Source organism: Ruditapes philippinarum, unplaced genomic scaffold (genome assembly GCF_026571515.1).
Source record: "Ruditapes philippinarum isolate M1 unplaced genomic scaffold, ASM2657151v2 ctg818_1_1_1_1, whole genome shotgun sequence".
In the NCBI taxonomy this organism is placed as follows: domain Eukaryota; kingdom Metazoa; phylum Mollusca; class Bivalvia; order Venerida; family Veneridae; genus Ruditapes; species Ruditapes philippinarum.
In genome coordinates this window covers 57,584-74,345 of record NW_026855621.1, presented here as the reverse complement: position 1 = coordinate 74,345, position 16,762 = coordinate 57,584, and the positions used below count along the sequence as shown (strand labels likewise).

The following is a 16,762-nucleotide window of genomic DNA, read 5'->3' as shown; positions in this document are numbered from 1 at the left end:
AGAAGATTATACGGTTTTATGTATGTATGTATGTATGTATGTATGTATGTATGTATGTATGTATGGGATATACAGAAGTTTTATAAAAGATTGTTATTGAAGAAGAAGAATGTTTTATAATAAAAAAGAAGGAGAAAAGAGAGAAGTCTTTTGTTCAGAGAATTGTAATATTTGCAACTTGACTTAAATAACCACCGGTTTATAAGAATCTTACACCGGCTGCCGGTACAGACCGGAATATCTGTCGAGTTTCCGCTAAACAGTTACCCGAGAGCTGGATATTCCCGTCTGTACTAACAGCCGGTGTTTGATTCTTTTTCTTGCAGATTACATGTCAAATATTTTCGGAACAGAAATTATGAAAACTGATATATGTATTACGTACTTTTTTCTTATAGTAGCGTATGAACATACAACTTCATTCGTAAAGGAAAATTACGTCATCCTACGAACGCGATTCATTCATAAAAGGCGCGTCAATGACGTCATTTAAAGCACGCGATTTGTCTTACATTAGGGTGTGAGACCAAGTTTTCCAGCACCGGTGTAAACGGTAGATAATCCTGTCTGCGATGCAAGAAATATATATATATTTAAAGACGTTTTCGGGAGTTTTCATATAGACATATAGGCAAAATTAAAACTGTTCAATAGAATTTTTTTAACTTGGCTTGTTTTAAGCGAAAAAAAATTTGGGTCACCATTCTCATTTTTTAGATATCTGCCCTTGAAATGGACTTTTTTTGTTAAATTCAAGGGCAGATAATTTACAATGAATGGTAACAAATATTTTTTTGTTCCTATTTTCATGAAGCTTATATCCGTTTAAGTTGATATGCAAAATTTCAAGAACAAACTTAGAGTGGGTAGTTTTTATATCAACTTCTTCTTTTAACCTGTGCATTTTTTCTAAAACAATGTGCTATTTTTTAAGAATTTAAAGTACCTTTATTTTCATTGAAAAAAATTAACAGAAACAATGTAAGGAATTGCATGTTATTATGTATTGTTCTCATCAATAAAAAAGAAAAACATAATTCAGAGTTAAAAACAAAAATTTATTTAAGTATGTTTAAGTTGTCTGCCCTTGAAATGACCTCAAATAAGTAGAAAAGTCTGATTCAGGGGCAGATAACTCAACAACGAGAACGTTGACCCCAATTTTCTTTTCGCTTAAAATGTTTCTGTTATCATATTCTAACAACATGCCAAGTTTAAAGAAATTCTATTGAACAATTTTAGTTTTGCCTATATGTCCATATGAAAACTCCCGAAAACGTGACGTCCTTAATATGTTCAACCGGCGTTTGCACATTTTACATGTTCAAACGACGTTTGCAAATTAGGCAATACGATGAATAACATGGGATTATGTCAAATATAACTTTGCTAATGGAATTATAAATGAGTTAGGGACGGTAATGGCATTTTAAAAGACATATCCTCTATTATTTTACCTCAACATGTATTTCGCCAGTGAAAAGAATGATTGGAAAAAGTAAAACCTATCGGCGTTTGCTTTGCGAAAAGAACATTTGTGTCGAAGTGTTCTAAAAAACTACTAAAGTCTAGTAATGACTACTCACATGAAATAAAAGCTTAATTTATGCCGGGTCCTACGGTCTATGTCTTATTTTTGTGCTCGCAGAGGAAAAAAAAGATATCTGCAAATAATTACCTGAAATTGGGTCCGGCGTTTGCATTTGTGGTCACGTGACAAAACTTGTTCATCCAGGGTGAATTAGCCGTAAATATTTTATTTCTTTACAAATTTCTTTGGGATATGCAGCAGTCTACGGGGAAAAATATAAGCCTTCCATGGAATATTGAATCTTCGTCAGTTTATAGGCAGTTTTATCAAACACACGAGTGTCAGTGTTTGTCAGTTACTCTTTACATTATAATACGAATAAACTGACAAAATACCTTTAGCTTTACAACACTCGCGTTAAAGTGTAACCCTTTCCATAGCATACAAAATTGTTATTTTTATTTTAACTCTTTCTCTCACTGAGAGCACATATATTTCTTATCAATTTCGCCATTGTATAAATAGAATAAAACACATTTTACTACATAGGATAAAATGAGCAATACTTTAAACATCTTCAAAACAAAACCAAAATATTATTTTCCGACGTAATTTGACGTGCACTAAATTGCGATACAAGTAAGTGTTATTGCTTTAAGGAACAATCAGTTTTTTTCAAAATCTCTCTGTGAAAGATCAACAATGAAAAACTAAATTGTAGTAAGAGAACGGTAGGCATGTTGCTTTGCATTTGCAACGGATTCTAAAAACTGCTTTAAACTGTAGTCCTTTTTTTCTGCCAGAATTGACAATTGAAGAAAAATGTAAGATTTATGTCATTCATAATAAAGATATGAACATATTTAGGTAGAGTTTTGCCTTCCGTACTCCCGGTTGATGTAAACCTGACTTTTTAATCATGACGTAGACCAGATAACGCCAGAAAACGAAATAGCTTGCAACTGAAGCCCTCTCTAATACAAGCAACTTCCAAGGTTATGCAAAGTGTTTGATAAAACGGCTTATAAACTGACGAAGATCCAATATTCTGTGGAAAGCTTATATTTTTCCCCGTAGACTGGTGCATATCCCAAAGAAATTGGTACAGAAATAAAATATTTACGGCTATTTTCTTTTCCGAATCGAGCAACATTTGTCTTGGAAATGATGCCGAAAATGACGGCAATGTCACGTGGTATTGCCACACTGAATAGCATACTTTTCAAAAACAGAAAATAAAATATTGTTTATTATCGGACAAAACCAAAACATGTGTTCTAATGTTTCTTTCTCATTTTTACAAAAACTACAGAGTTCGTTATTTTTTAATTTCATTTTAAAAAGTAATGTATTAGTTGTTATTATCCTATGATTAATTCTGTACTGAAACCATTGAAGGCCTGAATCATTTGATATTTTAAAAGGTAAAGAAAAAATGTAACTCAATTCTTCTTCACTTAATGTTACATTGAGCTTTTCACACCATTTTGATATACAAGTAGGTATTATCTTGGTTTTAATAAATAACTCATACATAGGATGTGTACTCTTAGTAAATTTTAAAATAACTTTAAAAAAAAGGTGGTATAAAAGGTCTCTGTAGGACATTGCATGTTCTATCATAAGATGAAAGGAAACTGGATACACTATTTACAATACCAAGATAATGTATAAAGTTAGCATTTATGTTATATTTGTCATTAAATTCATTTAAACTATAAAATTGTCCATTTGATTTCAAAAGATCACCTATGACATGTACACCTACATTAAACCAGTTTTTAAAGAACACTGGTTGATTGCCAATAGTTATTAAAGGGTTATTGAAATTTGGATGAGAATATAACTCATTTTCATTTGTTTCTACAATTTTACAGAACATATAATATGCATTCAAAGTGTCCTTCCATAAATCATTATTTATCTCACTAACCATTATTTCTAAATACCCTATACCACAATTAATTAATTTCTCTATATCAACAATTGAGCATGCCAAACCTATCCATTTACCATTATTGACTAAAATTCTTCTTATCCAAGATATCTTTAAAGAGTAAATATATGCTTCAACGTCTATCATTCCTAGACCACCTTTACCAATGCTTTGTTTAAAGACCTCTTGCTTAATTTTACATTGACCATGCCAGACAAAATCTCTGAAAGTTTCAGTTAAGTCTTTAATTATATAAGGACTTGGATTTGGCAGAGTTGTAAATAAATGTGTGAATATTGATAACAATAAAGATTTAACGACTACGATTCTTCCGAATGGAGTTAAATTTCTTCGTTTCCAATTGGATAATACTTTCCGCATTTTATTCATGTTTTCTTCATAATTAATTGTCACCATTTTCTTAAGTTCTACATGAAATTTTATACCTAACATATCAAAAGAAGACTGGTTCCAAGATAATTTCCATTTAGTTTTAATGCTATTTGTACTATATTTAAGTTTACCAACCCAAACAATCTTGGTTTAATCAAAATTAACCTTAAGACCTGATAATAAACAAAAATCTGCAAGTGTGTTTAGGACTTCATTTAAAGACTCATCAGTGCCATTAAGTATAACAGTTGTATCGTCTGCAAATTGAGATAATTTATGTTCAATACCATTTATTTTAATACCTTTGATTTTTTCATTTGATCTAATTTTTATGGATAATATTTCTGCACATAAGATAAAAATGTAACAACTTAAAGGGTCTCTTTGACGACAGCCCCTTTGGATTTTAATAAAGTCAGAAAGAAAACCACACTGACTTATTGTAGATACACTATCTTTATACAATATAGTGAACCATCTTTTAATATCGTTTCCAAAGATAAATAAGGTTAGAGTTTGTAGCACAAAATTTCAAGATAATGAGTCGAAAGCTTTTTCAAAATCATGAGAAGGAGTAAACCAGGAATATCTTTTTCTTCTGTGTAGTTCATAATATCATAGATTAATCTAATATTTTCGCCTATAAATCTGCTTTTAATAAAGCCTGTTTGATCATTACTAACTATTTTATCTAAAGATTTCTTTAAACGATTTGCAATGCAGCCTGATCCTATTTTATAGACGCAATTTAACAGAGTAATTGGTCGCCAGTTTTTTAAATATTTTCTAGATTTTTCTCCTTTCGGAATACATGTGATTATTCCCTGAGTTTGCGTAAGCGACAAAGACCCTGATGAAAAAGCATGATTTAAAGCCCTACAAACAAACATACCAATACGGTTCCAAAAACTTTATAAAAGTCTATTGTGACGTGGCTTCTAATAAAAGTGATTGTTGTTGTTGTTGTTGCATTAAAGCCAGAAGTTCCTGGACTTTTATTGTTAGCCATATTTTTTAAAACATTTGACGCCTCATTTATTGTTATTGGTCCCTCTATAGATGCAGCATCATTTTCTGATCATTTGGGAAAAGTTAAGCAGTAAATAAAATATTTGAAAGTTTCATTTGAATTTTCTATGTTGTTTGCTGAATATAGTTTGGAATAAAAAGCCGAGATTTTCTTTGAGAATGTCCGTCTGATTTGAAATTTCTGTTAAATCACCATTAATTATACTGAAAATTGTTTTTGTTATATAATTACTCTTTTCTAAATTACAGAACAATTTGCTTGGTTTTTCACCATCAATAATCCAATCAACTTTTGATCTTATCATAAAACCTTTAAGTTTTTCATTCTGTATTTTATTTAATTCTTCTTTTAAATCATTTAATTGCACAACTTTATCAGCAGAAAATGAATTTTCCAAGTTCTCAATCTGTTCCATAATGACTATTTCCTGTTTATTTGATTCTTTCTTTTTATATGAACTACATTGTATATAAAATAGATTTTCCTCTAATTTCCATTAATAAGGTGTCAAGAAATAACTGATCATTTATTGTTAATTGCAAGTCTGACGGGTTTATATCTAAAATGTTTTCATAATTATATATCGGAACAGCATATTGGATGATAGTTTTATCTATTATCTTATTAATTTCCTTCAGATAATCTTAATCTTTTAGAAGTGAATTATTAGCTTCCACAATCCTTTACCATGATCAAAACTTACAAATTTCAGTTTAAGTAGAATTATAGAGTGATCAGAACGAAAACTTGGTTTAATCATAGTATCTACTACACTTGTAAAAAGAATAGGGGTAACCAAAAAGAAATCTAATCTTGCTTGTTGAAAGGGGTTTGTTCATCGCCAAGTGAAACGCTTAATTGTTGGAGAAAAGATACGAAAAGGGTCAGTTAGTTCTCTTTTTTGCATTTCATTCAGGATGAAGGCGCGTGCTTTTTTATTATTTATATTTTTATAATTATCATAGTCCATTCAGGGTTTATAACTAAATTAAAATCTCCGCATATCAGGTGATCACTGTTTCCAATTTGATCTATCTTATCAAAAATATTTTCATAAAAAGATTGAGTGTCCTCATTAGGACCATATAATGTAACAAGAGTGAATCTCGTTTCTCCTATAGTAATGTCAACAATTATATAATTGCCATACTCATCAACAATCTCTTGGTTTACTTTGTAATCAAGTTTATTCGAAAGAAAATTTCCAACACCCCTTGAGTTTGAACTAGAAAAGCTTAAAACACATTTTAAACCCCATTCTGTATAAATATTTTTCAATTGGTCCTGGTGAAAATGTGTATCCTGCAGACAAAATATATCTTATTTAATTTCTTTTAAATATTGAAAAACTTCTTGTCTTTTTACAAAACCTTGGAGTCCTCTACAGATTACAGATAAAATAGACAGATCAGTCATTAGTGCAAAAATAACAAATTACCTTCAAAATCAGCCTTAACTCAAGCCAGAAGTATAACATGATTAACATAGAATAAAAAGCATAACCATTAAGTATATATGAATGAAGAAAATTAAAGAAAAAGTGACGTGTTCGTGGAAATCAAATCAATAAATTGGATATTTAAGAATTTTTACAAAGAAAATGTAGAAATGTTTTCAAAAAGTTACAATCATCATTTTTATGCCTAGTATCACTTCGTTCCAAGACAGATGTAACATAATACAGTTTTGAAAATCCCCCCCCCCCCCAAAAAAAAAAAACTAACCAAAAAAAAAAAAAACTACGCATTTCATTTTGGTAACAGCATTAAGTTCCAAGATGCAGCATTACTCATTTGTCTTAAATACAAATTTCATTAAACAGTATAAACAACAATGGTTTATCGTTATATCAAAATACTGGCTTTTATTCCTAAAAAAATAAAAAGAAAAAAATAAGAACAAAAACTTCTTTACTCGAAAATGGTAGCCATAATTAAATGCTGAAAAACCATTACAGCATGCTTATTCAACTTATAATTGAAATTTTCATTTATCCCTACTTTTTACATTATATTCTTTCAATCTTTCAATGATTGGGTTCAAATACTATTTATACTTTTGTTAAACCTTACATAATGTAATTTCTCATTACAAGTACTAATATAGTATTCAACAAATAAATAAAAAAAGGGAGAAAAAAAAACTGATACCCTCAATATACAATGAAAAGCAATGCATATTAAGATATCGTCATGTCCGATTAAATTAAAAAAACAACAATTCCACATCATATACTAAAAGGTACCGTGTTATACAAAAGTTGCCAGCTCTCACTACTCAATATAACTTCATGTTGGTAACGCTAAACAAAAATCTATGGTTACTTTGAAGTACTTCTTATTAATTAGAAACCATTTACAACTTATATTAATTAGAAAATAAAATATATATTAAGTTGGCAACACTCAAGCACTGGTAAGTATTTCAGGATGGTAGAAGTCCATACTTAAAAGTAGCTCAACTTGCTAGTAATCATATCCTAAAAGGTATCTCATTGTAGGTAGCACATTTGAATATATAGATTGCATCAATTTGGTAACTTTCCAATACTCAAAGATACTTCAGGTTTGTTACATATATAAAAAAATAGTTCATACCTTAAAAGTACATCAAATTTGTAGCACTCGTATAATAAGGACTTCAAAAATGACAATTCTTTTATATTTATTCTACAATTTGGTAACTTTCTCAAAGATACTTCAAGTTTGTTACATATATAAAAAAAAGTAGTTCATACCTTAAAAGAACATCAAATTTGTAACACACACATAGTAAAAAGAACTTAACCTTGACAATTCTTTTATATTTATTCTACAAGTTGATAACGCTCGTATACTAAAGGTAATTTAAGTTACCGACAGTGGTATCTTAAAAAGTATCTCATGATGGTCGAATTCATATAACTTTGAGTGCACAGAACTTCAAGTTATTAACTCTTATATACTTAATTGCTACTTCAAGTTAGTATAACTTGTATACTAGAAAGTACATCAAATTGGTAACACTCGTTTGTTTAAAAGTACTTTTAAATAGGTAACTCTCATAATTACACTTATAGTAATTTAAGTTGGTAACTCCTAAATACACATAAACCGAATAGTACTACAAATTAGTGCAGTCAAATTTCTTTAAAGTACTACAAATCTACATCCTTTTTATACCTAGTATCACTACATTTCAAGACAGTTGTAACATAATTAACAAAAAAAAGAAACTGCACATTTCTTGAAACATTTTGGTAACAGCATTAAGTTACAAGATGCAGCATTACTCATTTGTCTAAAATGCAAATTTCATTAAACAGTATAAACAACAATTGTTCATCGTTTTATCAAAATACTGGCTTTTATTCTTAAAAAAAAAAGAACAAAAACTTCTTAACTCGAAAATGGTAGCCATAATTAAATGCTGAAAAACCATTACAGTTTGCTTATTAACTTCTAATTAAAATTATCATTTATCATTACTTTATACATTATATTCTTTCAATGATTGGGTTCAAAGACTATTTATACATTTGTTGAACTTTACTTAATGTAATTTCTCGTTACAAATACTATTATAGTATTCAACAAATAAATAAAAAAAGGAAAATACAAACAGAAAAACAAACTGATACCCTCAATATACAATGAAAAGCAATGCATATTAATATATGGTCATGTCCGATTAAATGAAAACAAATCAATATAACTTCATGTTGGTAACCGAGAATGGAATCTTAAAAAGTATCTCGTGATGGTAGAATTCATATAACTTTGAATACACAGAACTTCAAGTTGTTAACTCTTTTGTACTTAATTGCTACTTCAAGTTAGTATAGCTTGTATACTAAAAAGTACATCAAATTGGTAACACTCATTTGATTAAAAATATTTTAAATAGGTAACTCTCATAATTACACTTATAGTAATTTAAGTTGGTAACTCACAAATACACATAAACCTAATAGTACTACAAATTGGTGCAGTCTATTGTCTTTAAAGTACTTCACTCATGTACCAAAAAAGCCTCAACTTTGTTACGCTTATTATATTTCATTAAAAAGCACAACAGGTTGGTACCACTCAATATACTAACGCATATTCTAATGTAGGATACATTATTTAACCAGTTGTTGCACAGTATGTACACTTTGTAAGTAGGTATTTTATTTCAATATTTCAAAAATAATATACTAACTATTCATTTATTCAACAGCAAAAGAATATGATCACTGAGTTACATCGCTCTAAAACTGTCTGAAGTCAAGTGCGTTTACTATCAATAATGCACCATAAACCACTGTCCATCAATACACAATGCGTTGCTCAATTGTGCGGAAAAAGAAAAACATTATAGTATAGTTAGCGAAAAAGATAGCGCGTCCAAAAATGTTTATACTGGCCAAGGTAGATCGAGCCATTTCTTATAATCTCCGTACTGTACATGATGGATCTTATCCATTTTATCCTTAAAATGGATTTTTCCGTTTTTTGTCCATACATCAGCCACAAGGTCTTCTCTTTTTTCTTAATGCTCATTAAAACTCTATGGTTCAGTAATGTTAGGTCTTCATTAATAAAGATCCCAGTACCTTTAAGGTGTCTCAGATTTCTGAGAATATCCTCTTTCATATTTCTAGACATGAACCGAACAGTAATGTCCCTATTTGATCCTTTCCTATTGGGAAGTATGATATGCTCAAGCAATGAGCAATGTCAAGGTCAGCCATGGAGAGACCATCTGTTATCTTCTGTTGATTGAGTACATTAATTACCTTCTCAGCCGTTGTTTTAGTCACTTCATTTGGATCAGTATCTTTAATTCCATTTATCAAAATGTTATTCCTTCTGCTACACTGCTCCATCTCATTTTTTCTCTAGTCTATTGGCATAGTTTCTTTCAATCAATTTTTTTAACTAAGCATTTTCATTCTTCAGCAATTCAAACTCTGATTCTAATGCTTTCATATTACTATTTAACTGATTATTTTCAATTTCTTTGTCAAACAGCTTACTTTCTAGCACATCTATTCTCTTATATAGACAGATTTCAATAGCTCTTCTTTCATTTCAATAAAAAGATCTTTAAAAGTGTTTTTAATCTCGGAGTCATTTTTCATCATCACTTCACTGAACTTATCATTCATACTTGAAATAGCATTATCCATTTTTAAAAGTTTAGTGTTCATAAGTTTTATTTCTTTTTAAACATCATTAACGTCGAACTGCGTTTTGTCCTGCTCAGTAGCTTGAAGAATATCAATCAAACTTTGTTGACTCTGACCTGTATTCACTTTCTTTTTACCAGGCTTACTGGATGTGACCGGGGGAGAATCTACACCTAGGCTTAAAGTCTCACCTCTCCCTCTTCTATTTGGAGTTTCAGAACTTTTAATCTCCGCCACTTTCTTTACTTCACCTTTCATCATCGCGTTACTTTCTCTGTGCAGTATACTTTTTCAAAACAGCGAACTGATAGCGCTATGATACAACTTCAAAAATATATCAAAATATATCAAAGTAGATACTCCAATCTAAATTATAAAGTCATCAATTCACAGATTGTACTTTAATGTAGTACTTCCGTAACTTACATCCTCAAAAACCTATCTATATAAGCAAAGAAAATCATTTTCCACCGACCACGTTTAATTTACATGTTTTCATAACCGGTGCACATGAAAGCTAAATTTATAAGCACATTTTATTTTCTCTTCCTATATTACAGAAGGAGAACGACAATATAACATGGCGAGGTCGAAATTTTTACTCAATAAAGATGGGTCCAGATGCTGATTTCGAATACACGTGTTTCCCTTGTTTGGGGAGGTTGATGATGTCAGAGAAGAAGCTGTAAAGTATTGCCCTGTATGTGAGGAAAAATCTGTGTACATCATGCACACGACTCATGGTCGACAAAAAGCTACACGGTCACATACGTTAGTAAATTGTGATGCGTCAACAAATGGTACTGCGGTAACCATGGTTACAAAAAGTCGTTACCATCCAGAATCGTGACATTGAAATGTACTGTGGAGCACATGACATGGTCTATTGTATGAAATGTATTATGATAATCACAGGTTTGTTGATATATTTTATTATCTTTTTGGGGCTCTACCACTATGCTATTAATAGAAATATATGAATCAAGGAAATCATACAGGGCATATTTTTTATACGTCGGACCAATGCCTTGATAATTAAACAAAAAGTGCTTTGAGCATTGAAAATATATAAATTTAAAAATGTAATAAAAGTTAGAAAAGATAACGATCGCCAGGACAATAACGGATGCAAATCGAACCTGAAATTTTTACTTTTATGCTTTGTTATATTGCTCTCGAGATATCTCAATTTTTCCAGAATTTCATGAATTCCGAGATGCCCATCTTTTCAAAGAAAGAACTTTACAGTCAACGTTAAAGAAATTCAAAACAAACATTAAATTACTATATGAAAATCAATTAAAAAGTAATGACATTTATGAATATGACATTTTGTTTAATTCAGATCCTGCAATGGAGTGTCAAATTTAGAAAGACGTGTCTTCACATCAGATACAAGAAATTGAGCGACTCAAGACGGACATGAAAACTATTCAAGAGCGTTTAGATGACACTGACCAGAAATTGCAGACGAACATCAGTAGCCTTGAGAAGCAAAGAAACGAAATTATTTCTCAGATAGAGGGGATTGAGCAGGAATTCTTTAAACATATCCGTAAGCTGAAGCATAAAGCATTGGAAGCTCTGTATTCAGACTTTTCGTTGGTCAAAGATGAGATTGAGACAAATGTTTCTCAGATTAGCAAAGTAAAACAAGAAATTGAGCAAGCAAACAACCAGTTACAGACAGCCGACAGTATGAATATAAGGCAACAATTTGTACAGACAAAACTGGTACAACAGAGTGTAAACAATGCTTTGGAAGTTTTTAAACAAAGCGAGGCTAAAGGTTGTCTGTTTTTGCGCTTTACGGAAAATACGAAATTAAAATCTTTAATCATTGCGTCAACATCTTTAGGGTCTGTTCAGAAGACAACAGAAAACAACAGTCAGGTAGCATTAAAGTTGTATAAAGTAATTTCACAGAAGATTAATATCAGAATGAAAAATGACCGTTATCAATGCTACATCAGTGATATATGTCAACTTGCAGACGGTACAATCATACTGGCTGATAGAAATAATATGAAGCTAAAGAGGCTTGATGTGAATTATGACATTAAAGATTGTTTGGATCTAGAATCATATCCTACAGGTATATGCTGTACTGGTAATACTGAGGTCGCTGTGAAACTGCACACCAACAAAGTTTGGTTTATATCAGTAGGAAGCTCATTATCTAAGGTGAGAGATATATCTGTTACATGTGGAGGTTACTGGGGAATGACATATTGTGATGGAGAATTGTGGGTATCTGATGGAAATGGTGTAAATGCATACAATATGACTGGCACATTGATAAAGTCTGTCAGTAATACTGTCAATGGTCAACACATATTTAAATCATCTCAACAGCAAATGGCTGTCAGCGGAGATACTGTTATTGTAACAGATTATAGTGATGGTGCTGTCTGTCTGAACAGAGATGGAACGGTGAAGAGAGAACTGAGAGATAAAAGGCTTGTCTGGACACGTGGTGTATGTGTAGCCAACAACGGAACCGTGTTTATTTCTGGGTATAGCTCAAACAACATCATGATGTTTGATAGAGATAGTAAATGTCTGGGAGAATTGGTGGTTAAAGAAGCTGGTCTGGCTAATCTAACATCATTGTTGTATGATGACAAGAAAAGCTGTTTAATTGTTGCATGCGATCCGGATAAGATCATAGTTTATTATACATGATATATTTGACATTAAAAGTAGGAGGAGCATATATCACTGTACTGTTACGATGATCATATTTTTGTATATATTAGGTGTGAATTAAATTTAATTGAATTCATGTATGGTGATTTTTGTTGTGATAAAATGAAAATACTTTTCTTAGAGGGTATTGCATGTCTTTAAGATTAATTTGCTGAATGGAAGAACATATGTTTATAAAATAGGACAGTTAGAGCTTATATACTAACATTGTAATATCTTAAAAAGTTATGGACACTTGACACTGAGTCTCTCATCACGAATAAACAATGTATCTTTTTAGTCCCCTACCGGTTTAACCGGAGGGAACTTTAGGTTTACCCTCCGTCCGTCTTTCGTCCGTTTGTCCGTCTGTCTGTCACTCCGTCAGTCCGTCCGTCCACAAAACTGGATCCCGCGATAACGCAAAAAATACTAAAAATATGTTTATGAAACTTGATATATGGATAGATGGCAGTATGGAGAATATGCACGTCTTTTTTTTCTTCCTATGTTGAACATTCTGGTTGCTATGGCAACAAATAGTCTGAAAATATGGCAAATTTAACACATAAACTGGATCCAGTGATAACTCAAAAAGTACTGAAAATATTTTTATGAAACTTGAAATATGGGTAGATGGCAGTCTGGAGATTCTGCACATCTTTTTCTTTTTATCCTATGTTGAAAATTCTGGTTGCTATGGCAACAAATAGCCTGAATTTCAAGATTTCTGATTTAATGTTTTCAGCTTTTTCACTATAAGTTCTTTATTTCTTAAGGTGTTTACATCAATATTTAAATATAAGTTTCTGGTCATCAACCACATCATAAGTGACAAGGTTTACAACTCTAGCACAAAAATTATCAGTATTACCTCCCTTGAACTTAGAATTTTTATGAAAAAAAATGTTGTCTTTTTTAAATAACTTCTTTATTTCCTAATGTATCTACTTCAAACTTCATATATATGTTTCTTATTATCACTCAACATTTTTGAGAAGTTTAAATACTCTAGCAAGACTATTTCCAGAATTATGTCCCCCTTGAACTTAGATTTTTTTCGAGAAACTTCTTCATTCCTATGATTTACTTTAAAATCCCACATCGTAATAATATGACAAGGTTGTATAAACATAATTTCCTCACTAGGCAGGGAAACTTAACACATTACTGTGATATAGACAAGACTCAAAAGATTTAAGTTCATTCATGTCATTCATTCACTGGTAAAATTGAATGGCCAATGGCCCATCAGAATGTTGCTGGGGTTCTAACCGGTAGGGGACTTATGGATTGCTTGCAATACTATGATAATTGCTTGTTTATAATGTAATGTTACAAGTTGTTAATTATAATTATCGAATTGTCTCCATTTCCTGGATATAAAGAAATTTGCTGACTTTTTCTGCAAAGTCATCTACAAACAGCACTGACACTTTATAAATTAAATGACAAGTACATAGGTCATACGCCACAGCAAGTCACATGTCTTTTAGAGATGATCATGAGTAAGATTATGAAGATATATGCTTCAAGATACAGATATATAAACATAGATATACACCCAACAGCAACGGGTTGAGAAACATATAGAACCCAAATGACAGAATATTGACATTATTTCATTTTATAAATACCTGGCCTACATACCGTTTATCAATTTCGTTAACACATATCAAATTATAACCCAGTTTTAATTAAATATAAGTTCATTTTTTTTCATAGAGTTTATTTTTTTCGGCCCGAATACAAGCAATGCATCCTACATCTCATGGAGTCAACAATATTCGCAATGTTGTTCGGACTTTGTTACGTGCCAGACGTAACTGCTGGGTGAACCGCTCAATAAACACATGGTTGTGGAGAGTCATATAATTCGAAATTAAACAAAAGACTTTAAGAATATTTCTGCCCTAAAATGATATCAACACATGTAAAATAATATTATGCCACTAAAATTTTATGAAAGGATCGTTTATGTCTGGCACAACAATAAAACAATTCAAGTTCTAATAGAAATGCATCTAAATTTATTTCTAAAAGTAGCTTAATTCGTGACCTGTTTGTATTTTTCAATACAATTATTTTTAGAATAGAATATATAAAGACTCCCGGATAATTTATATGCCGGAATTCGCGTGAGACGTAGCACTGCAACATTGGTTTAACATGCTATTAATTCGATAAAACTTTGATATCAGCTAAAAGTTAGGGTTCAAATACAAAATATACAAGTAAGCATTTATTTTAATTTACTCCCCACCTCGATCAGCCTTAATAAGTAAGTTAAGATCGTCCATGCCTTAAATTCTCTGTAAAATTGAATCCTCGCTTATCCGGAAATTTTGTCCGGTCCCGAGCATGTCCGGTTTTGTGAGTTTTTACTGTTTAACTATTGCAAGACTTAATCAACGGCTTTTTTAAACTGAAAATATTCAGGATCGTCCAGAGATAGTCCGTCCTGATGTGACAACAGCGGCACGAGACGCACTGATTCAAGCTGTCCTCCGTCAGTACATATACCTCAAAGTCATAACTACGGTCAGGAATACTACATGTTTTGTGATTTACTGGCAAGTCTAATTATTCATTAAAATTACAAATGTGCAATCATTTTTATTATCAATTGATAATTTGGCAAATTACGAATGTAATCAAGAATTTGCTAAAGATATAATGATTTAATGTAGGAAATATTTATCGTGTATATCCAGTCACGCGCAGGAATATAATAATAGGAAATTAACAAAACAACGGGAATTGTGCAAAAGCAACCCAGAAGTGTGCAAACTATGGCCGACATGGTAGGCAAATGAACTTACGTGTTCTAGGAAATCGTATTGAAAAAAATGAACTACCGCATGCGGTTGCTACAACTGTAACTATCATTTATTTTTTTATCCCAAAAGAAAATATTTCCATGAAAACGTTTGTTTATTACTCTATTACACATCTATTTGTGATTCTAGTATACGGTATACCTCGAGAGACCTTCCAAAAACTATTCTTGTCATATTACATTAAAATTAGCAGATATGTGAATAATGCACCAATCAATGCTGATTGGTTGAACCTCAATTTTTACAAAACGTAAATGTCACTGTATTTATATTTAATAAAGTTATTCTATCTGTTGATTCTCCAGATGGAAATTACTCGAAACCACAAGGTGTTCAATAGCCGACATATTTTAGGTGGTTCTTTTTAGGTTTGTTTCAAATAGAGATACATAGCAACCGTGATTTCGTCAAGTTTTGCGTCAGTAAAGTTGACAATGGCGTCGTCCTGGCCCTTTGTGTCAAACTTCGGATAAGGACCTCGAAGAAATAAGAATACACAGAACGGATACCACGGTTGGTATCGATGTCGGTATTCTCTTTGCGAAATTTGCTGAAACAGTGTCCTCTTTGCACACGTACAGGCCATCCGCCGCCGACAAATACCCACACAATAAATGTGCATTCTACTGATAGAAGACGGTATGTCTTGTGAAAAAGTATACTACTATACTACAAAGGACTAGAATTGTTGTAACTAAGTCGTTTAGTTTTCAATGACTGTAACTCCACAAGAAGCTGCACAATATGTTTTAACGCCCAAGGCTTCAGCAGGTAATGTAGACGTCAATTAACTAGTGATTTGATTATATACACATCATAAATCTAATATGTTTTCATTATCTTCAGGTGAATGGCAAAAAATAGTCAAAAGTGTATTTGAAATTCACGAAAACTGTCTACTTCGTAGCGGCAAAGGTCTTCTGTTTGCAAATGATTTCTCCTGTCACAAGTATTATAAAACTCTATTTTTTAAAAGCATATGGGCCCTTTAGGTCGGTATGTAAATAAGATTTTATACAGAAGTCTGAATTCGACCTCAATAATGTGCATTATATGGATGATAGTAGGTTCACTAACATTTTCAACTAGTGGTTAAACAACCAAGACAATGTCACAGTCACATGTTATAACGCATTTCAAGTAAACATAAACAATTCATCGACACTTCAGAGAATTACTTTGACCAATACTA

The 16,762-nt window shown here is 31.4% G+C and overlaps 2 protein-coding genes across 2 annotated transcripts in view; both read left to right on the top strand.

Moving 5' to 3' along the window:
- LOC132743921 (uncharacterized) overlaps positions 1-16,762 on the top strand; it is a 59,929-nt gene that overhangs the window by 12,776 nt on the left and 30,391 nt on the right. The window lies entirely within an intron of this gene.
- Positions 11,465-12,727, top strand: LOC132743925 (uncharacterized). Its single transcript, XM_060732523.1, has one exon. It carries the CDS (start codon positions 11,465-11,467, stop codon positions 12,725-12,727), a length of 1,263 nt encoding a protein of 420 aa, XP_060588506.1.

What these genes read in the sequence shown, in the direction of transcription:
- LOC132743925 (XM_060732523.1), top strand. Translation starts at nt 11,465, where the DNA reads ATGAAAACTATTCAAGAGCGTTTAGATGACACTGACCAGAAATTGCAG.